Genomic DNA, 23,836 nt, shown 5'->3' with positions numbered 1-23,836 from the left:
CAAGTTGATGAATACAAAATATCTTTGCAATTTGATTATACTTTGAAATAAAAAAGGTAATGTTCTATTCCATTCCTACAACCCTGCCATTGAGTATGCAGTTGACGTTGGGTACTCTGCATTCCTAAATAAACCAGTTATAGGTGGGCGACGTATGGACAACCGGCAGATTTGTTTGAGGCCTCGTTCTTTCTTTTTTTTTCTTCTTTTTTTAAAGTCCGATTGCATACATCATTGTACATCATCTCCTGATGTACGCACCTTTACTGGCTATAAGTAGGGCATTATATATATGTTCATGCACGCACTCCTAATGCATACGTATATGTATATGTATATGTATATGTATATGTTTATGTATATGTATATGTATATGTATATTTCTGTTTTCTACTTTCATCTTTCAATTATACCTCTGCTTTTTCTTTCCTTCCCTTTTCCTTACAAGTATATTAGCTTTCTAGTAGGTTTCTTCCGTTCCGTTAACATTAGCAACATTTAGTTCATTGCCTAGATACTTAAGTACCTGTTTCGTTCCCTAGAATTATTATGTCATGATACATTCAACGTCATAAACATTAAAACTGTGTCAAATAGGTTGTATTTGCTTACTTCAAATCTAATAATATTCGGTAACTTGTAACTGTCTCCTTTACAAGGTAGTGTATTGTTATGTGCAAATCACGACCAGTTATAGTCCAAACTTCACTGTCTTCATTTTGTGTCATGTTAAGATATGAAAGTGAAATAGTGAAATAATGTCAATATCGGTCTGAGGAGGTTCGTCGTGAAGAATGTCCGTTACCCTTATACGGTTCGGTAGTCCAATGTTCGTTGTCTGAATCTGTAATAGGGTTCGTTATTCAGAAGGTTCTTTCTCCAAATCTGAAATTTTAGGGCTCCTCATTCCGAAAATAAACCGAGGTTCATTAATCAGAGAACGAAAGAAAATAAGTTAACCCGAAAGGAAAGGGTTCTTAAACAATCCGAGATGAAATGAATCTGCTATATACATACAAGTAAAAAAAAAATAAAAAAAAGGAGGAAGAAAAGGGAAGGAAAGTGATATCAATATTACCACTGAACGTCTAATACCCTCTGTCACGTTGAGCCATGTACATGTGATCATCATATTAAGATGCTTAACACATTTTGCAAACACAGGTAAGTCGTGCGGAAAGCTGAATGATCCAGAAAATGGAAATGTTCAAGATAATCCAAGAACATTCGAAAGCGAGGCTACCTACAGCTGTAACGACGGTTACGAACTTTCGGGCGAACCCACTCGAACTTGCGAGTCGGACAACAACGGTGGAGTGCAATGGTCTGGCGACGCTCCAACCTGCAACCGTAAGTTGAACAGGCTTTGACTCAAAATAGCTAAATTTTATTTTGGTAAAAATCATTTTGAGAAACTTTCTACAATAATGGAAATGGTGATTCATGTAACAGCTGATATCGCTGAAAGCACAAACCCGGAAAGAAAAGAAACATGAATTTGACCATTGGACGTCTTATGCCTTAATTTGTATCATTTTGAGGCAGGTATACGTGAATTTCATTAATCTTAGTGTATTAGCGTGTTTGATATGACAGGATGAAGTAATATCAATTTTACCACTTGACGTTTCATTCTTTAAAGCAGAAATTTGTAGAGAATCTAGAAATATGACAAGTTTAATATCTACGTAGAGCTAAGAAGCTAACTAGCAAAACTGGATATCTTTTAGACGATGTAACTTTACCCCCAAACTGTTTTTGAGATTGAAAAAACATCCAATATCCATGACCACGTAGCTCCGTTCGCTATACAAGAAACATCGGATTTGAGCGACGTCACCTAACGTGTATGAGCTGATTTGCCGTACATTTGGTAGATTTGTTTGAGGCCTCGTTCTTTCTTCTTTTTTTTTTCTAGAGTCCGATTGCATACATCATTGTACATCATCTCCTGATGTATGCATCTTTACTGCCTATAAGTAGGGCATTATATGTTCATGCACGCACTCCTAATGTATACGTATATGTATATGTATATGTATATGTATATGAATATGTATATGTATATGAATATACATATACATATTATGTGATAAAAACCTAAGATAGCGTTTTTAGTGTAGAATGCCATTTTAGGTTTTTATCACATATGTATATGTATATGTATATGAATATGTATATTTCTGTGTTCTATACTTTCATGTTTCAATTCTACCTCTGTTTTTTCTTTCCCTCCCTTTTCTTTATAGAAGTATATCAGCTTTCTAGTAGGTTTCTTCCGTTCCGTTAACATTAGTAACATTAAGTTAATTGTCTAAATACTCAAGTACCTGTTCCGTTCCCTAGAATTATTGTGTAATGATACATTCAACGTCATAAACCTTAAAACTCTGTCAAATAGGTTGTATTTGCTTACTTCAAATCTAATAATATTCGGTAACTTGTAACCGTCTCCTTTACAAGGTAAAGTGTATTGTTATGTGCAAATCACGACCAGTTATAGTCCAAATTTCACTGCCTTCATTTTGAGTCATGTTAATTTATGAAAGTGAAATAATGTCAATATCGGTCTGAGGAGGTTCGTCGTGAAGAATGTCCGTTACCCTTATACGGTTCGGTATAGTCCAATGTTCGTTGTCTGAATCTGTAATAGGGTTCGTTATTCAGAAGGTTCTTTCTCCAAATCTGAAATTTTAGGGCTCCTCATTCCGAAAATAAACCGAGGTTAATTAATCAGAGAACGAAAGAAGATAAGTTAACCCGAAAGGAAAGGCTTCTTAAACAGTCCGAGATGAAATGAATCTGCTATATACATAGAGGTAAACGCCGAGAGTTTCCGTAATAAAGAGCTGCTAATTTTCTCCACTTGAAATAAGGACATTCTGTTCATAAGCAACTTGCGTGAATAAAATGTTGAGAAACTTCTATAATAATGGAAGTGATGACAAAAATGATACCAAGTAGTCTTTAAAGTCACAAAAAAAGGAGGCTGAAGAAAAGGGAAGGAAAGTGATATCAATATTACCACTGAACGTCTAATACCCTCTATCACTTTGAGCCATGTACGTGTGATCATCATATTAAGATACTTAACAAATTTTGCAAACACAGGTATGTCGTGCGGAAAGCTGAATGATCCAGAAAATGGAAATGTTCAAGATAATCCAAGAACATTCGAAAGCGAGGCTACCTATAGCTGTAACGACGGTTACGAACTTTCGGGCGAACCCACTCGAACTTGCGAGTCGGACAACAACGGTGGAGTGCAATGGTCTGGCGACGCTCCAACATGCAACCGTAAGTTGAACAGGCTTTGACTCAAAATAGCTAAATTTTATTTTGGTAAAAATCATTTTGAGAAACTTTCTACAATAATGGAAATGGTGATTCATGTAACAGCTGATATCGCTGAAAGCACAAACCCGGAAAGAAAAGAAACATGAATTTGACCATTGGACGTCTTATGCCTTAATTTGTATCATTTTGAGGCAGGTATACGTGAATTTCATTAATCTTAGTGTATTAGCGTGTTTGATATGACAGGATGAAGTAATATCAATTTTACCACTTGACGTTTCATTCTTTAAAGCAGAAATTTGTAGAGAATCTAGAAATATGACAAGTTTAATATCTACGTAGAGCTAAGAAGCTAACTAGCAAAACTGGATATCTTTTAGACGATGTAACTTTACCCCCAAACTGTTTTTGAGATTGAAAAAACATCCAATATCCATGACCACGTAGCTCCGTTCGCTATACAAGAAACATCGGATTTGAGCGACGTCACCTAACGTGTATGAGCTGATTTGCCGTACATTTGGTAGATTTGTTTGAGGCCTCGTTCTTTCTTCTTTTTTTTTTCTAGAGTCCGATTGCATACATCATTGTACATCATCTCCTGATGTATGCATCTTTACTGCCTATAAGTAGGGCATTATATGTTCATGCACGCACTCCTAATGTATACGTATATGTATATGTATATGTATATGTATATGAATATGTATATGTATATGAATATACATATACATATTATGTGATAAAAACCTAAGATAGCGTTTTTAGTGTAGAATGCCATTTTAGGTTTTTATCACATATGTATATGTATATGTATATGAATATGTATATTTCTGTGTTCTATACTTTCATGTTTCAATTCTACCTCTGTTTTTTCTTTCCCTCCCTTTTCTTTATAGAAGTATATCAGCTTTCTAGTAGGTTTCTTCCGTTCCGTTAACATTAGTAACATTAAGTTAATTGTCTAAATACTCAAGTACCTGTTCCGTTCCCTAGAATTATTGTGTAATGATACATTCAACGTCATAAACCTTAAAACTCTGTCAAATAGGTTGTATTTGCTTACTTCAAATCTAATAATATTCGGTAACTTGTAACCGTCTCCTTTACAAGGTAAAGTGTATTGTTATGTGCAAATCACGACCAGTTATAGTCCAAATTTCACTGCCTTCATTTTGAGTCATGTTAATTTATGAAAGTGAAATAATGTCAATATCGGTCTGAGGAGGTTCGTCGTGAAGAATGTCCGTTACCCTTATACGGTTCGGTATAGTCCAATGTTCGTTGTCTGAATCTGTAATAGGGTTCGTTATTCAGAAGGTTCTTTCTCCAAATCTGAAATTTTAGGGCTCCTCATTCCGAAAATAAACCGAGGTTAATTAATCAGAGAACGAAAGAAGATAAGTTAACCCGAAAGGAAAGGCTTCTTAAACAGTCCGAGATGAAATGAATCTGCTATATACATAGAGGTAAACGCCGAGAGTTTCCGTAATAAAGAGCTGCTAATTTTCTCCACTTGAAATAAGGACATTCTGTTCATAAGCAACTTGCGTGAATAAAATGTTGAGAAACTTCTATAATAATGGAAGTGATGACAAAAATGATACCAAGTAGTCTTTAAAGTCACAAAAAAAGGAGGCTGAAGAAAAGGGAAGGAAAGTGATATCAATATTACCACTGAACGTCTAATACCCTCTATCACTTTGAGCCATGTACGTGTGATCATCATATTAAGATACTTAACAAATTTTGCAAACACAGGTATGTCGTGCGGAAAGCTGAATGATCCAGAAAATGGAAATGTTCAAGATAATCCAAGAACATTCGAAAGCGAGGCTACCTATAGCTGTAACGACGGTTACGAACTTTCGGGCGAACCCACTCGAACTTGCGAGTCGGACAACAACGGTGGAGTGCAATGGTCTGGCGACGCTCCAACATGCAACCGTAAGTTGAACAGGCTTTGACTCAAAATAGCTAAATTTTATTTTGGTAAAAATCATTTTGAGAAACTTTCTACAATAATGGAAATGGTGATTCATGTAACAGCTGATATCGCTGAAAGCACAAACCCGGAAAGAAAAGAAACATGAATTTGACCATTGGACGTCTTATGCCTTAATTTGTATCATTTTGAGGCAGGTATACGTGAATTTCATTAATCTTAGTGTATTAGCGTGTTTGATATGACAGGATGAAGTAATATCAATTTTACCACTTGACGTTTCATTCTTTAAAGCAGAAATTTGTAGAGAATCTAGAAATATGACAAGTTTAATATCTACGTAGAGCTAAGAAGCTAACTAGCAAAACTGGATATCTTTTAGACGATGTAACTTTACCCCCAAACTGTTTTTGAGATTGAAAAAACATCCAATATCCATGACCACGTAGCTCCGTTCGCTATACAAGAAACATCGGATTTGAGCGACGTCACCTAACGTGTATGAGCTGATTTGCCGTACATTTGGTAGATTTGTTTGAGGCCTCGTTCTTTCTTCTTTTTTTTTTCTAGAGTCCGATTGCATACATCATTGTACATCATCTCCTGATGTATGCATCTTTACTGCCTATAAGTAGGGCATTATATGTTCATGCACGCACTCCTAATGTATACGTATATGTATATGTATATGTATATGTATATGAATATGTATATGTATATGAATATACATATACATATTATGTGATAAAAACCTAAGATAGCGTTTTTAGTGTAGAATGCCATTTTAGGTTTTTATCACATATGTATATGTATATGTATATGAATATGTATATTTCTGTGTTCTATACTTTCATGTTTCAATTCTACCTCTGTTTTTTCTTTCCCTCCCTTTTCTTTATAGAAGTATATCAGCTTTCTAGTAGGTTTCTTCCGTTCCGTTAACATTAGTAACATTAAGTTAATTGTCTAAATACTCAAGTACCTGTTCTGTTCCCTAGAATTATTGTGTAATGATACATTCAACGTCATAAACCTTAAAACTCTGTCAAATAGGTTGTATTTGCTTACTTCAAATCTAATAATATTCGGTAACTTGTAACCGTCTCCTTTACAAGGTAAAGTGTATTGTTATGTGCAAATCACGACCAGTTATAGTCCAAATTTCACTGCCTTCATTTTGAGTCATGTTAATTTATGAAAGTGAAATAATGTCAATATCGGTCTGAGGAGGTTCGTCGTGAAGAATGTCCGTTACCCTTATACGGTTCGGTATAGTCCAATGTTCGTTGTCTGAATCTGTAATAGGGTTCGTTATTCAGAAGGTTCTTTCTCCAAATCTGAAATTTTAGGGCTCCTCATTCCGAAAATAAACCGAGGTTAATTAATCAGAGAACGAAAGAAGATAAGTTAACCCGAAAGGAAAGGCTTCTTAAACAGTCCGAGATGAAATGAATCTGCTATATACATAGAGGTAAACGCCGAGAGTTTCCGTAATAAAGAGCTGCTAATTTTCTCCACTTGAAATAAGGACATTCTGTTCATAAGCAACTTGCGTGAATAAAATGTTGAGAAACTTCTATAATAATGGAAGTGATGACAAAAATGATACCAAGTAGTCTTTAAAGTCACAAAAAAAGGAGGCTGAAGAAAAGGGAAGGAAAGTGATATCAATATTACCACTGAACGTCTAATACCCTCTATCACTTTGAGCCATGTACGTGTGATCATCATATTAAGATACTTAACAAATTTTGCAAACACAGGTATGTCGTGCGGAAAGCTGAATGATCCAGAAAATGGAAATGTTCAAGATAATCCAAGAACATTCGAAAGCGAGGCTACCTATAGCTGTAACGACGGTTACGAACTTTCGGGCGAACCCACTCGAACTTGCGAGTCGGACAACAACGGTGGAGTGCAATGGTCTGGCGACGCTCCAACATGCAACCGTAAGTTGAACAGGCTTTGACTCAAAATAGCTAAATTTTATTTTGGTAAAAATCATTTTGAGAAACTTTCTACAATAATGGAAATGGTGATTCATGTAACAGCTGATATCGCTGAAAGCACAAACCCGGAAAGAAAAGAAACATGAATTTGACCATTGGACGTCTTATGCCTTAATTTGTATCATTTTGAGGCAGGTATACGTGAATTTCATTAATCTTAGTGTATTAGCGTGTTTGATATGACAGGATGAAGTAATATCAATTTTACCACTTGACGTTTCATTCTTTAAAGCAGAAATTTGTAGAGAATCTAGAAATATGACAAGTTTAATATCTACGTAGAGCTAAGAAGCTAGCTAGCAAAACTGGATATCTTTTAGACGATGTAACTTTACCCCCAAACTGTTTTTGAGATTGAAAAAACATCCAATATCCATGACCACGTAGCTCCGTTCGCTATACAAGAAACATCGGATTTGAGCGACGTCACCTAACGTGTATGAGCTGATTTGCCGTACATTTGGTAGATTTGTTTGAGGCCTCGTTCTTTCTTCTTTTTTTTTTTTCTAGAGTCCGATTGCATACATCATTGTACATCATCTCCTGATGTATGCATCTTTACTGCCTATAAGTAGGGCATTATATGTTCATGCACGCACTCCTAATGTATACGTATATGTATATGTATATGTATATGTATATGTATATGTATATGAATATGTATATGTATATGAATATACATATACATATTATGTGATAAAAACCTAAGATAGCGTTTTTAGTGTAGAATGCCATTTTAGGTTTTTATCACATATGTATATGTATATGTATATGAATATGTATATTTCTGTGTTCTATACTTTCATGTTTCAATTCTACCTCTGTTTTTTCTTTCCCTCCCTTTTCTTTATAGAAGTATATCAGCTTTCTAGTAGGTTTCTTCCGTTCCGTTAACATTAGTAACATTAAGTTAATTGTCTAAATACTCAAGTACCTGTTCCGTTCCCTAGAATTATTGTGTAATGATACATTCAACGTCATAAACCTTAAAACTCTGTCAAATAGGTTGTATTTGCTTACTTCAAATCTAATAATATTCGGTAACTTGTAACCGTCTCCTTTACAAGGTAAAGTGTATTGTTATGTGCAAATCACGACCAGTTATAGTCCAAATTTCACTGCCTTCATTTTGAGTCATGTTAATTTATGAAAGTGAAATAATGTCAATATCGGTCTGAGGAGGTTCGTCGTGAAGAATGTCCGTTACCCTTATACGGTTCGGTATAGTCCAATGTTCGTTGTCTGAATCTGTAATAGGGTTCGTTATTCAGAAGGTTCTTTCTCCAAATCTGAAATGTTAGGGCTCCTCATTCCGAAAATAAACCGAGGTTAATTAATCAGAGAACGAAAGAAGATAAGTTAACCCGAAAGGAAAGGCTTCTTAAACAGTCCGAGATGAAATGAATCTGCTATATACATAGAGGTAAACGCCGAGAGTTTCCGTAATAAAGATCTGCTAATTTTCTCCACTGAAATAAGGACATTCTGTTCATAAGCAACTTGCGTGAATAAAATGTTGAGAAACTTCTATAATAATGGAAGTGATGACAAAAATGATACTAAGTAGTCTTTAAAGTCACAAAAAAAGGAGGCTGAAGAAAAGGGAAGGAAAGTGATATCAATATTACCACTGAACGTCTAATACCCTCTATCACTTTGAGCCATGTACGTGTGATCATCATATTAAGATACTTAAAAAATTTTGCAAACACAGGTATGTCGTGCGGAAAGCTGAATGATCCAGAAAATGGAAATGTTCAAGATAATCCAAGAACATTCGAAAGCGAGGCTACCTATAGCTGTAACGACGGTTACAAACTTTCGGGCGAACCCACTCGAACTTGCGAGTCGGACAACAACGGTGGAGTGCAATGGTCTGGCGACGCTCCAACATGCAACAGTAAGTTGAACAGGCTTTGACTCAAAATAGCTAAATTTTATTTTGGTAAAAATCACTTTGAGAAACTTTCTACAATAATGGAAACGGTGATTCATATAACAGCTGATGTCGCTGAAAGCACAAACCCGGAAGGAAAAGAAACATCAATTTGACCACCGGACGTCTTATGCCTTAATTTGTATCACTTTTAGGCAGGTATACGTGAATTTCATAACTCTTAGTGTATTAGCGTGTTTAATATGACATGATGAAGTAATATCAATTTTACCACTTGACGTTTAACTCTTTAACTCATTACTCTGATAGTAACGTTTGTATGGTAGGACAAATTAGTGATATTAATTTGACCACTGAAAGTCTGATGTCTTAATTGTATCACTTTGAACCATATATCTGTGATCATCATATTCAGATACTTAACAAATCTTGCAAACACAGCTAATTGTTGCTACGTACATAACTTAGAATGAAGAAGAAAGTGAGTCTCTTTGTACAACTTGCAAGAAACGCCTTAACCTGGTAACATGTCTGCTGTTAAAAGCTTATCTTTAATACCAAGTTCAGTATTTGTCGCAATGCACAGAAACCTCTGTCTAACTACAGTCCATGGAAAACAATGTTTTCAGTGGGTCGAAGAAGCCTAATCCGTCGTCCTCTTCCTTTTAATTTTTTTTTGGGTACAAGTTGATGAATACAAAATATCTTTGCAATTTGATTATACTATGAAATAATAAAGGTAATGTTCTATTCCATTCCTACTACCCTGCCATTGAGTATGCAGTTGACGTTGAGTATTCTGCATTCCTAAGTAAACCAGTTATAGATGGGCGACGTGTGGACAATTGGCAGATTTGTTTGAGGCCTCGTTCTTTCTTTTTTTTTTTTAGAGTCCGATTGCATACATCATTGTGCATCATCTCCTGATGTATGCATCTTTACTGCCTATTAGAAGGGCATTGTTCATACACGCACTCCTAATGAATACGTATATGTATATGTATATGAATATGTATACGTATATGAATAATGTGATAAAAACCTAAAATAGCGTTTTTAGTCTAGAATGCCATTTTAGGTTTTTATCACATATGTATCTGATATATATGTATATGTATATTTCTGTGTTCTATACTTTCATGTTTCAATTCTACCTCTGTTTTTTCTTTCCCTCCCTTTTCTTTACAAGTATATTAGCTTTCTAGTAGGTTTCTTCCATTCCGTTAACATTAGTAACATTAAGTTAATTGTCTATATACTTAAGTACCTGTTCCGTTCCCTAGAATTATTGTGTAATGATACATTCAACGTCATAAACCTTAAAACTGTGTCAAATAGGTTGTATTTGCTTACTTCAAATCTAATAATATTCGGTAACTTGTAACTGTCGCCTTTGCAAGGTATAGTGTATTGTTCTGTGGAAATCACGACCAGTTATAGTCCAAATTTCACTGTCTTCATTTTGAGTCATGTTAAGGTTTGAAAGTGAAATAGTGAAATAATGTCAATATCGGTCTAAGGAGGTTCGTCGTGAAGAATGTCCGTTACCCTTGTACGGTTCGGTAGTCCAATGTTCGTTGTCTGAATCTGTAATAGCGTTCGTTATTCAGAAGGTTCTTTCTCCAAATCTGAAATTTTAGGGCTCCTCATTCCGAAAATAAACCGAGGTTCATTAATCAGAGAACGAAAGAAGATAAGTTAACCCGAAAGGAAAGGCTTCTTAAACAGTCCGAGATGAAATGAATCTGCTATATACATAGAGGTAAACGCCGAGAGTTTCCGTAATAAAGAGCTGCTAATTTTCTCCACTGAAATAAGGACATTCTGGTAATAAACAGCTTGCATGAATAAAATGTTGAGAAACTTCTATAATATTGGAAATGATGACAAAAATGATACCAGGTAGTCTTTAAAGTCACAAAAAAGGAGGAAGAAAAGGGAAGGAAAGTGATATCAATATTACCACTGAACGTCTAATACCCTCTATCACTTTGAGCCATGTACATGACAAGTGATCATCATATTAAGATACTTAACAAATTTTGCAAACACAGGTATGTCGTGCGGAAAGCTGAATGATCCAGAAAATGGAAATGTTCAAGATAATCCAAGAACATTCGAAAGCGAGGCTACCTATAGCTGTAACGACGGTTTCGAACTTTCGGGCGAACCCACTCGAACTTGCGAGTCGGACAACAACGGTGGAGTGCAATGGTCTGGCGACGCTCCAACCTGCAACCGTAAGTTGAACAGGCTTTGACTCAAAATAGCTAAATTTTATTTTGGTAAAAATCATTTTGAGAAACTTTCTACAATAATGGAAATGGTGATTCATATAACAGCTGATATCGCTGAAAGCACAAACCCGGAAAGAAAAGAAACATCAATTTGACCATTGGACGTCTTATGCCTTAATTTCTATAATTTTGAGGCAGGTATACTTGAATTTCATTACTCTTAGTGTATTAGCGTGTTTAATATGACAGGATGAAGTAATATCAATTTTACCACCTGACGTTTAACTCTTTAACTCATTACTCTGATAGTAACGTTTGTATGGTAGGACAAATTAGTGATATTAATTTGACCACTGAAAGTCTGATGTCTTAATTGTATCACTTTGAACCATGTATCTGTGATCATCATATTCAGATACTTAACAAATCTTGCAAACACAGCTAACTGTTGCTACGTACATAACTTAGAATGAAGAAGAAAGTGAGTCTCTTTGTACAACTTGCAAGAAACGCCTTAACGTGGTAACATGTCTGCTGTTAAAAGCTTATCTTTAATACCAAGTTCAATATTTGTCGCAATACACAGAAACCACTGTCTAACTACAGTCCATGGAAAACAATGTTTTCAGTTGGTCGAAGAAGCCTAATTTGTCGTCCTCTTCCTTTTTATTTCATTTTGTACAAGTTGATGAATACAAAATATCTTTGCAATTTGATTATACTATGAAATGAAAAAGGTAATGTTCTATTCCATTCCTACTACCCTGCCATTGAGTATGCAGTTGACGTTGAGTATTCTGCATTCCTAAGTAAACCAGTTATAGATGGGCGACGTGTGGACAATTGGCAGATTTGTTTGAGGCCTCGTTCTTTCTTTTTTTTTTAGAGTCCGATTGCATACATCATTGTGCATCATCTCCTGATGTATGCATCTCTACTGCCTATTAGAAGGGCATTGTTCATACACGCACTCCTAATGAATACTGTAAAAGTGGATATTTTCGCGTGACTAATTTTTCGCGCTAGGCCGGGTCAGAAGAGTTTCGCGTGTTTTTAATTCCGCGGAATCAAGACATCACGCACAGGAACGTATGGCAAGCAAAAATATTCGCGTGTTTTTATTTTCGCGCTAGTTTCTGGTTGCGCGAAATGCGCGAAAATTTCAACACCGCGAAAATTTCCACTTTTACAGTACGTATATGTATATGTATATGAATATGTATACGTATATGAATAATGTGATAAAAACCTAAAATAGCGTTTTTAGTCTAGAATGCCATTTTAGGTTTTTATCACATATGTATATGTATCTCATATATATGTATATGTATATTTCTGTGTTCTATACTTTCATGTTTCAATTCTACCTCTGTTTTTTCTTTCCCTCCCTTTTCTTTACAAGTATATTAGCTTTCTAGTAGGTTTCTTCCATTCCGTTAACATTAGTAACATTAAGTTAATTGTCTATATACTTAAGTACCTGTTCCGTTCCCTAGAATTATTGTGTAATGATACATTCAACGTCATAAACCTTAAAACTGTGTCAAATAGGTTGTATTTGCTTACTTCAAATCTAATAATATTCGGTAACTTGTAACTGTCGCCTTTGCAAGGTATAGTGTATTGTTCTGTGGAAATCACGACCAGTTATAGTCCAAATTTCACTGTCTTCATTTTGAGTCATGTTAAGGTTTGAAAGTGAAATAGTGAAATAATGTCAATATCGGTCTAAGGAGGTTCGTCGTGAAAAATGTCCGTTACCCTTGTACGGTTCGGTAGTCCAATGTTCGTTGTATGAATCTGTAATAGGGTTCGTTATTCAGAAGGTTTTTTCTCCAAATCTGAAATTTTAGGGCTCCTCATTCCGAAAATAAACCGAGGTTCATTAATCAGAGAACGAAAGAAGATAAGTTAACCCGAAAGGAAAGGCTTCTTAAACAGTCCGAGATGAAATGAATCTGCTATATACATAGAGGTAAACGCCGAGAGTTTCCGTAATAAAGAGCTGCTAATTTTCTCCACTGAAATAAGGACATTCTGGTAATAAGCAGCTTGCGTGAATAAAATGTTGAGAAACTTCTATAATAATGGAAATGATGACAAAAATGATACCAGGTAGTCTTTAAAGTCACAAAAAAGGAGGAAGAATAGGGAAGGAAAGTGATATCAATATTACCACTGAACGTCTAATACCCTCTATCACTTTGAGCCATGTACATGACAAGTGATCATCATATTAAGATACTTAACAAATTTTGCAAACACAGGTATGTCGTGCGGAAAGCTGAATGATCCAGAAAATGGAAATGTTCAAGATAATCCAAGAACATTCGAAAGCGAGGCTACCTATAGCTGTAACGACGGTTTCGAACTTTCGGGCGAACCCACTCGAACTTGCGAGTCGGACAACAACGGTGGAGTGCAATGGTCTGGCGACGCTCCAACCTGCAACCGTAAGTTGAACAGGCTTTGACTCACAAAAACTAAATTTTATTTTGGTAAAAATCATTTTGAGAAACTTTCTACAATAATGGAAATGGTGATTCATATAACAGCTGATATCGCTGAAAGCACAAACCCGGAAAGAAAAGAAACATCAATTTGACCATTGGACGTCTTATGCCTTAATTTCTATAATTTTGAGGCAGGTATACGTGAATTTCATTACTCTTAGTGTATTAGCGTGTTTAATATGACAGGATGAAGTAATATCAATTTTACCACCTGACGTTTAACTCTTTAACTCATTACTCTGATAGTAACGTTTGTATGGTAGGACAAATTAGTGATATTAATTTGACCACTGAAAGTCTGATGTCTTAATTGTATCACTTTGAACCATGTATCTGTGATCATCATATTCAGATACTTAACAAATCTTGCAAACACAGCTAACTGTTGCTACGTACATAACTTAGAATGAAGAAGAAAGTGAGTCTCTTTGTACAACTTGCAAGAAACGCCTTAACCTGGTAACATGTCTGCTGTTAAAAGCTTATCTTTAATACCAAGTTCAGTATTTGTCGCAATACACAGAAACCTCTGTCTAACTACAGTCCATGGAAAACAATGTTTTCAGTTGGTCGAAGAAGCCTAATCTGTCGTCCTCTTTCTTTTTATTTTTTTGGTACAAGTTGATGAATACAAAATATCTTTGCAATTTGATTATGCTATGAAATAAAAGGGTAATGTTCTATTCCATTTCTACAACCCTGCCATTGAGTATGCAGTTGACGTTGGGTACTCTGCATTCCTAAATAAACCAGTTATAGATGGGCGACGTGTGGACAATTGGCAGATTTGTTTGAGGCCTCGTTCTTTCTTTTTTTTTTTTTTTTTAAAGTCCGATTGCATACATCATTGTACATCATCTCCTGATGTATACATCTTTACTGCCTATTAGAAGGGCATTGTTCATACACGCACTCCTAATGAATACGTTTATGTATATGTACATGTATATGTATATGAATATGTATATGTATATGAATATACATAATGTGATAAAAACCTAAAATAGCGTTTTTAGTCTAGAATGCCATTTTAGGTTTTTATCACATATGCATATGTATATGTATATGTATATGTATAAGAATATGTATATGTATATGTATATTTCTGTGTTCTATAGTTTCATGTTTCAATTCTACCTCTGTTTTTTTCTTTCCCTCCCTTTTCTTTACAAGTATATTAGCTTTCTAGTAGGTTTCTTCCATTCGGTTAACATTAGTAACATTAAGTTAATTGTCTATATACTTAAGTACCTGTTCCGTTCCCTAACATTATTGTGTAATGATACATTCAACATCATAAACCTTAAAACTCTGTCAAATAGGTTGTATTTGATTACTTTAAATCTAATAATATTCGGTAACTTGTAACCGTCTCCTTTGCAAGGTATAGTGTATTGTTATGTGCAAATCACGACCAGTTATAGTCCAAATTTTACTGTCTTCATTTTGAGTCATGTTAAGGTATGAAAGTGAAATAGTGAAATAATGTCAATATCGGTCTGAGGAGGTTCGTCGTGAAGAATGTCCGTTACCCTTATACGGTTCGGTATAGTCCAATGTTCGTTGTCTGAATCTGAAATAGGGTTCGTTATTCAGAAGGTTCTTTCTCCAAATCTGAAATTTTAGGGCTCCTCATTCCGAAAATAAACCTAGGTTCATTAATCAGAGAACGAAAGAAGATAAGTTAACCCGAAAGGAAAGGCTTCTTAAACAGTCCGAGATGAAATGAATCTGCTATATACATAGAGGTAAACGCCGAGAGTTTCCGTAATAAAGAGCTGCTAATTTTCTCCACTGAAATAAGGACGTTCTGGTAATAAGCAGCTTGCGTGAATAAAATGTTGAGAAACTTCTAAAATAATGGAAATGATGACAAAATTTATACCAGGTAGTCTTTAAAGTCACAAAAAGGAGGAAGAATAGGGAAGGAAAGTGATATCAATATTACCACTGAACGTCTAATACCCTCTATCACGTTGAGCCATGTACGTGTGATCATCATATTAAGATACTTAACAAATTTTGCAAACACAGGTATGTCGTGCGGAAAGCTGAATGATCCAGAAAATGGAAATGTTCAAGATAATCCAAGAACATTCGAAAGCGAGGCTACCTATAGCTGTAACGACGGTTTCGAACTTTCGGGCGAACCCACTCGAACTTGCGAGTCGAACAACAACGGTGGAGTGCAATGGTCTGGCGACGCTCCAACCTGCAACCGTAAGTTGAACAGGCTTTGACTCAAAATAGCTAAATTTTATTTTGATAAAAATCATTTTGAGAAACTTTCTACAATAATGGAAATGGTGATTCATATAACAGCTGATATCGCTGAAAGCACAAACCCGGAAAGAAAAGAAACATCAATTTGACCATTGGACGTCTTTTGCCTTAATTTGTATCATGTTGAGGCAGGTATACGTGAATTTCATTACTCTTAGTGTATTAGCGTGTTTAATATGACAGGATGAAGTAATATCAATTTTACCACCTGACGTTTAACTCTTTAACTCATTACTCTGATAGTAACGTTTGTATGGTAGGACAAATTAGTGATATTAATTTGACCACTGAAAGTCTGATGTCTTAATTGTATCACTTTGAACCATAATATGTAATCATCATTCAGATACTTAACAAATCTTGCAAACACAGTTAACTGTTGCTACGTACATAACTTAGAATGAAGAAGAAAGTGAGTCTCTTTGTACAACTTGCAAGAAACGCCTTAACCTGGTAACATGTCTGCTGTTAAAAGCTTATCTTTAATACCAAGTTCAGTATTTGTCGCAATACACAGAAACCACTGTCTAACTAAAGTCCATGGAAAACAATGTTTTCAGTGGGTCGAAGAAGCCTAATCTGTCGTCCTCTTCCTTTTTATTTTTTTGGTACAAGTTGATGAATACGGAATATCTTTGCAATTTGATTATGCTACGAAAAACAAAGCGAGGTTTATTTTCTATTCCATTCCTCTCACCCTGTCAGTCTGCAGACGTTGGGTACTCCTGAGTAAACCAATAGATGCGCAACATGTGGACAAAATTATTATAGCAGATTTGTTTGAGGTGTCGTTTTTTTTTAAAGGTCGATTGCATACAATCATCATCTCCAGAATTCAGTTGAATGATGTGTGCATCTGTACTGCCTATAAGTAGGGCATATAATGTTCATGCACGTGGTCCTATGTATATGTACATTTCTATGCTCTACTTTCATGTTTCAAGTCTACCTCTATTTTTCTTTCCCTCCTTTTTTCCCAACCTATTAGCTTTCTAGTAGGTTTCTTCCGTTCCGTTAATAACATTAGTAACCTTTAGTTGATTGCCTAGATACTTAAGTACCTGCTTCGTTCCCTCGAATTATTATGTCATGATACATTCAACGTCATAAACGTGGTTGTCAAATAAGTTGTATTTGCTTACTTCAGATCTAATATAGTATTCAATTCAATTCAATTCAATTCAATGTTTTATTTCATTTTTCGACAAAAAAGATATGAACATCACTTTTTTGATAACATCACTTTTTTGATATTCGGTACTTGTAACTGTCTCATTTACAAGGTATAGTGTATTGTTATGTCCAAACCACGACCAGTTATAGTCCAAATTTCATTGTCTTCATTTTGTGTCATGTTAAGATATGAAAGTGAAATAGTGAAATAATGTCATTATCGGTCTCAGGAGGTTCGTCGTGAAGTATGTCCGTTTCCAATATACGGTTCGGTAGTCCGAATGTTCGTTGTCTGAATCTGTAATAGGGCTCGTTATTCAGAAGGTTCTCTTCTCCAAATCTAAAATTTAAGGATTCCTTATTGAGAAAATAAACCGAGGTTCATTAATCAGAGAACGAAAGAAGATTAAGTTAACCCAGGGCTGCACACTGGCGCCGGTCCGACGGTCAAAGACCGGTAAAAGTCACTGTCGGACCGGTAACTTTTCAGGAAATCCACAAGTTACCGGTCCGACATGACCAGTAAAAAAAAAAAGCATTGGTGGGGTCAGTAGAAAGAAAAAGAGCAGCCCCGATCAGGGAGAAACAGAATGCAAGATATCGCACTGTTCAACAAGTTTTACACAAGTTTTCGTTTATGTCTACCGGTGCACTTTGTACAGTAAACATTCATTAGTTTTGAGCACTAGCAGTCGACCAGTTATTCGCCCTCGCTTGCGCATTTGGCGCTGCTCACGCACTGCCATGCAATGCAATACATGCAGAGCATGTACAGTGTAACTGCTTTTCGTTTGCTTGCGATCGGCGGTCATGCCAGACAAGAAGCATTGATAGAAGCGCACGCATTTCTGGGTCATTTTACTCATGATTTTTTAACGCAAGATCGATCCGCTCCCGGCTTCGCAGCAGCGTGGCAGTTATGTTAGAACTAAATTTTACTTGTGTCGATTTTTAGAAAAAGTAAAAACCACATTCGATATTCAGCTATACAGTAAATGGATCTGATTGCGTTCATTTTCATTTTACACAGTCATTTCACAAATGAATATTTTCATTCGCTCAGAATGGTCTCATAATGAAGATAGGCGCAAAAAGGATCACGAAATCGGCTCTTCCGTGTACTTTTTAAGAACGCATGCACAAAATGTGAATACATAATACTAGGGAGGAAAAAAAATCATGAAATCATGGCAGTCCCACTTACATATTTGAGGTAGAAATCGTCCCAAAAAGGATCATGAATTCGACCGGCCGCGTCGTATCTTTCAAAAGCTTATGTACGAAATGCGAAGAGATTATAGGGAAGAAAAAAAAAATAAAGGACACAATCCTTTGGTGAGTGCATCATAAAAGATTACAGCTAGCCGAATAACAACTCATGAAATCAACGCAATCCCGTTGAAATTTGAGGAAATAATAGGCGCAAAAAGGATCTTGAATTCAGTCCTGCATGCCGTGTTGGTTATCAAAAACGCATGCACAAATGCGACGAGATTATCGGGAGAAAAAAAACAAACACATTTTACCCTTCTGGTGCGTACATCATAAAAAATTACATCTGAAGTAATTCATGAAATCGCCACAATCCCGCTGATATTTGAGGTAGAAATAGGCGCAAAAAGGATCGTGAATTCGGCCGTGTCGTATACCTTTTAAGAACGCATGTACGAAATGGGAAAAGATTAGCGGGAGAAAAATAAAGGACACATTTTCGCCCCTTTTGGCGCTTGCATCATATAAATTACAGCCGAATGGTAATTCATGAAAATTTCGCAATTCCGTTGGAATTTGAGTAAACAATAATAGGCGCAAAAAGAATATCGAATTCGGCCCTGCATGCAATGTATAATTTTGAAAACGCATGCACAAATGCGAAGAAATTATCGGGAGAAAAATAAAGAACGCATTTTCAACCATTCTGGTGAATGTATCACAAAAGATTTCAGCCGAAATAATTAATGACATATCGCAATCCCGCTGATATTTAATGTAGAAATAGGCGATAAAAGGATTGTGAATTCAGCCGTGTCGTATACGCATGTACGAAATGCGAAGAGATTATTGGGAGAAAATTATACAGGACACATTTTCAACCCCTTTTGGCCCGTGCATCATAAAGATTACAGCCGAATAATAATTCATGAAATCATCGCAATCCCGTTGAAGTTTGAGGAAACAATAGGCGCAAAAAGAATCATGATTTTTGGCCGTGTCGTATATCTTTTAAGCACGCATTTACGAAATGCGAAGAGTTTATCGGGGAAAAATAAAGGACACATTTTCAACCCCTTTTGGCGCGTGTATCATAAAAGATTGCATCCGAAGTCATACATGAAATCATCGCAATCCCGCTGATATTTCAGGTAGAAATAGACGCAAAAAGGATCGTGAATTCGGCCGTGTCGTAGATACCTTTCAAGAACGCATGTACGGAATGCGAAGAAATTATGGGGAGAAAAATAAAGAACGTATTTTCAACCATTCTAGCTGGTGCGTGCATCACAAAAGATTACATCAGAAGTAATTTATGAAATTGCCACAATTCGGCTGATATTTAATGTAGAAATAGGCGATAAAAGGATTGTGAATTCAGCCGTGTCGTATACGCATGTACGAAATGCGAAGAGATTATTGGGAGAAAATTATACAGGACACATTTTCAACCCCTTTTGGCCCGTGCATCATAAAGATTACAGCCGAATAATAATTCATGAAATCATCGCAATCCCGTTGAAGTTTGAGGAAACAATAGGCGCAAAAAGAATCATGATTTTTGGCCGTGTCGTATATCTTTTAAGCACGCATTTACGAAATGCGAAGAGTTTATCCGGGAAAAATAAAGGACACATTTTCAACTCATTTTGGCGCGTTATCATAAAAGATTACAGCCGAAGTTATTCATAAAATCATCGCAATCCCACTGATATTTTAGGTAGAAATAGGCGCAAAAAAGGATCGTGAATTCTGCCGTGTCGTATACCTTTCAAGAACGCATGTACGGAATGCGAAGAGATTATGGGGAGAAAAATAAAGAACGCATTTTCAACCATTCTCGCCGGTGCGTGCATCACAAAAAGTTACATCCGAAGTAATTCATGAAATCGCCACAATTCCGCTGATATTTGAGGTAGAAATAGGCGCAAAAAGTATCATGAATTCGGCCATGTGGTGCATCTTTTTAAGAACGCACTTACGAAATTCGAAGAGTTTATCGGGAAAAATAAAGGACACATTTTCAACCTCTTTTGGCGCTTGCATCATAAAAGATTACAGCCGAAGTAATTTATGAAATCGTCGCAATCCCGCTGATATTTTAGGTAGAAATATAGGCGCAAAAAGGATCGTGAATTCTGCCGTGTCGTATACCTTTCAAGAACGCATGTACGGAATGCGAAGAGATTATGGGGAGAAAAATAAAGAACGCATTTTCAACCATTCTCGCCGGTGCGTGCATCACAAAAAGTTACATCGAAGTAATTCATGAAATCGCCACAATTCCGCTGATATTTGAGGTAGAAATAGGCGCAAAAAGTATCATGAATTCGGCCATGTGGTGCATCTTTTTTTAAGAACGCGCTTACGAAATTCGAAGAGTTTATCGGGAAAAATAAAGGACACATTTTCAACCTCTTTTGGCGCTTGCATCTGAGAATGTTACAGCCGAAGTACATGTAATTTATGAAATCGTCACAATCCCGCTAATATTTGAGGTGGAAATGGGCGCAAAAAGGATTGCGAATTCGGCCCTGCCTGTCGTGTACCTTTCAAGAACGCATGCACAATGCGAATAGATTATCGGGAGAAAAATAAAGACCCCCTTGAAGCGCGTGCATCAGAAAATATCACAGCTAAAATAATTCATTAAATCGTCGCAATCCAACTGACCACCAAGAGCAGGTTACGCAGCAAGTTCGTGCGCCGATGTTTAGAAAAAGTCACAAACGCATTTGATACAATCTGATTTTGTTCATTATCATTTCACACTGTAATTCAAAAACAAACATTCTATTTTTTCCTATCTTTTTTTTAATTTCTTGTGCAATAAATAATGCAAGTTTAAAAAATATATTAATCTGTAAAATGTACATGGGTAAGGGGGTACGTCCATAAAAAACAAGAAAATAGAAGTTTGCAAGTCATTTAATGTTTTTTTAGGTTGTCGTTGTTGACCGGTAAATTTTCTGTTCGGACCGGTAAAAAATGGTAAAACGGGGCATTTACCGGTCCGACAGAGACAGGTTGGACCGGCAGAAAAAATGGGTTAGTGTGCAGCCCTGGTTAACCCGAAAGGAAAGGGTTCGTAGATAATCAGAGATGAAAGGAATCTGCTATACACAGATAAAAGCTGAGAGTTTCCGTAATAAAGAACTGCTAATTTTCTCCCTAATATACCAAGGCCATTCTGATCATAAACAACTTTCGTGGATAAAATGTTGAGAGACTTCAATAATAATAGAAATGATGACGAATTCGATACTAGGTAGTCTTTAAAGTAAAAAAGAAAAAAAAAGAGGAAGAAATAAAAGTGAAAGAAAGGGATATCATATAACCACTGAACGTCTAATTCCTTCTATCATTTTTAGCCACTATATGTGATCATCATATTCAGTTATTTAACAAATCATGTAAACACAGCTAAGTCGTGCGGCGAACCGGATGATCTAGAGAACGGAAACGTTGGAAGTAACTCAAATACGTTTGGAGACACGGCTACCTACAGCTGTAACGACGGCTACGATCTTGAGGGCGAACCCACTCGAACTTGCGAATCGAACAACAACGATGGAGTGCAATGGTCTGGCGACGCTCCAACCTGCAAGGGTAAGTTGAATAGGCTTGACTCAAAAAGGCTGAATTGTAGTGTTTGAAAAATCAAGTGAAATACTTGCTATGATAATGGAAATGGTAAGTCATAATTATGATTAACAGCTGATATTGTTTTAAGCCCCCCCCCCCTCAAAAAAAAAAATGAAAAGAAGAGTAAGTAATACCAATTTGGACACTGGATGTCTAGTGCCTTTGTATTGTATTATTTGAGCAATTTATATGTGAATTTCTATGTTAATTTCATTTGTCTAGTTTAATAGCAACGTTTGTATGCTATGATAAAGTGATATCAATTTGACCACTGAACGTATAATTCCTTCTATCATTTTTAGCCACTATATATGATCATCATATTCAGTTATTTAACAAATCATGTAAACACAGCTAAGTCGTGCGGCGAACCGGATGATCTAGAAAACGGAAACGTTGAAAGTGACTCAAATACGTTGGGAGACACAGCTACCTACAGCTGTAACGACGGCTACGATCTTGAGGGCGAACCCACTCGAACTTGCGAATCGAACAACAACGGTGGAGTTGAATGGTCTGGCGACGCTCCAACCTGCAAGCGTAAGTTGAATAGGCTTGACTCAAAATAGCTAAATTTTATTGTGTGAAAAATTAAGTGAAAAACTTGCTATGATAATGAAAATGGTAAGTCATATGATTAACAGCTGATATTGTTTTAAGCCCCCCTCCCCCCCCCCCAAAAAAAAGCCAAAACTGAAAAGAAGAGTAAGTAATACCCATTTGGACACTGGATGTCTGATGCCTTTGTATTGTATTATTTGAGCAATTTATATGTGAATTTCTATGAATTTCTATTTCGTTTGTCTAGTCTAATAGCAACGTTTGTATGCTATGATAAAGTGATATTAATTTGACCACTGAACGTCTAATTCCTTCTACCATTATATTATTAGCCACTATATGTGATCATCATATTCAGTTATTTAACAAATCATGTAAACACAGCTAAGTCGTGCGGCGAACCGGATGATCTAGAAAACGGAAACGTTGAAAGTGACTCAAATACGTTGGGAGACACAGCTACCTACAGCTGTAACGACGGCTACGATCTTGAGGGCGAACCCACTCGAACTTGCGAATCGAACAACAACGGTGGAGTTGAATGGTCTGGCGACGCTCCAACCTGCAAGCGTAAGTTGAATAGGCTTGACTCAAAATAGCTAGATTTTATTGTGTGAAAAATTAAGTGAAAAACTTTCTATGATAATGAAATGGTAATACATATAATGACACCTGATATTGTTCAAAGCCCCCCAGAATTGGAAAGAAAAGTAACATCAATGTGAGCATTCGTTAATGCCTTTTTATTGTATCATTTTGAGTCATGTATCTGTGGATTTCATTACTCTTATAACGTGTATAATATGACAGGATAAAGTAATCAATTTACCACTGGACGTTTAACGCCTTGATTGTATCGTTTTGAACCATGTTTACGTGATATTCATTACTCTGATAGTAACGTTTGTATGATATAGGATAAATCAGTGATATCAATTTGACCACTGAACGTCTAATGTCTTCTATCACTTTGAGCCATGTACAGTATAATGTGATCATCATATTCAGATACTTAACAAATCTTGCAAACACAGCTTAAGTGTTGCTACGTGCATAACTTAGAA

General features: G+C 36.1%; 1 protein-coding gene across 1 annotated transcript in view; it reads left to right on the top strand.

Moving 5' to 3' along the window:
- The window catches only part of LOC140228542 (sushi, von Willebrand factor type A, EGF and pentraxin domain-containing protein 1-like), a 45,281-nt gene extending 21,910 nt beyond the window's left edge, over positions 1 to 23,371 (top strand). The window contains exons 9-19 of the mRNA XM_072308775.1: positions 1,165 to 1,350; positions 3,112 to 3,297; positions 5,059 to 5,244; positions 7,006 to 7,191; positions 8,966 to 9,151; positions 11,203 to 11,388; positions 13,653 to 13,838; positions 15,933 to 16,118; positions 21,990 to 22,175; positions 22,566 to 22,751; positions 23,157 to 23,371. Of these exons, the coding sequence (XP_072164876.1) occupies positions 1,165 to 1,350; positions 3,112 to 3,297; positions 5,059 to 5,244; positions 7,006 to 7,191; positions 8,966 to 9,151; positions 11,203 to 11,388; positions 13,653 to 13,838; positions 15,933 to 16,118; positions 21,990 to 22,175; positions 22,566 to 22,751; positions 23,157 to 23,371 (2,075 nt within the window). The remainder of the gene's footprint in view (positions 1 to 1,164; positions 1,351 to 3,111; positions 3,298 to 5,058; positions 5,245 to 7,005; positions 7,192 to 8,965; positions 9,152 to 11,202; positions 11,389 to 13,652; positions 13,839 to 15,932; positions 16,119 to 21,989; positions 22,176 to 22,565; positions 22,752 to 23,156) is intronic.
- Positions 23,372 to 23,836: the final 465 nt, after the last annotated feature.

This window comes from Diadema setosum, chromosome 5 (assembly GCF_964275005.1).
Source record: "Diadema setosum chromosome 5, eeDiaSeto1, whole genome shotgun sequence".
Classification (NCBI taxonomy): Eukaryota; Metazoa; Echinodermata; class Echinoidea; order Diadematoida; family Diadematidae; genus Diadema; species Diadema setosum.
Note: the sequence above shows the minus strand (reverse complement) of the source record. Positions and strands in the feature narration are given on the sequence as shown.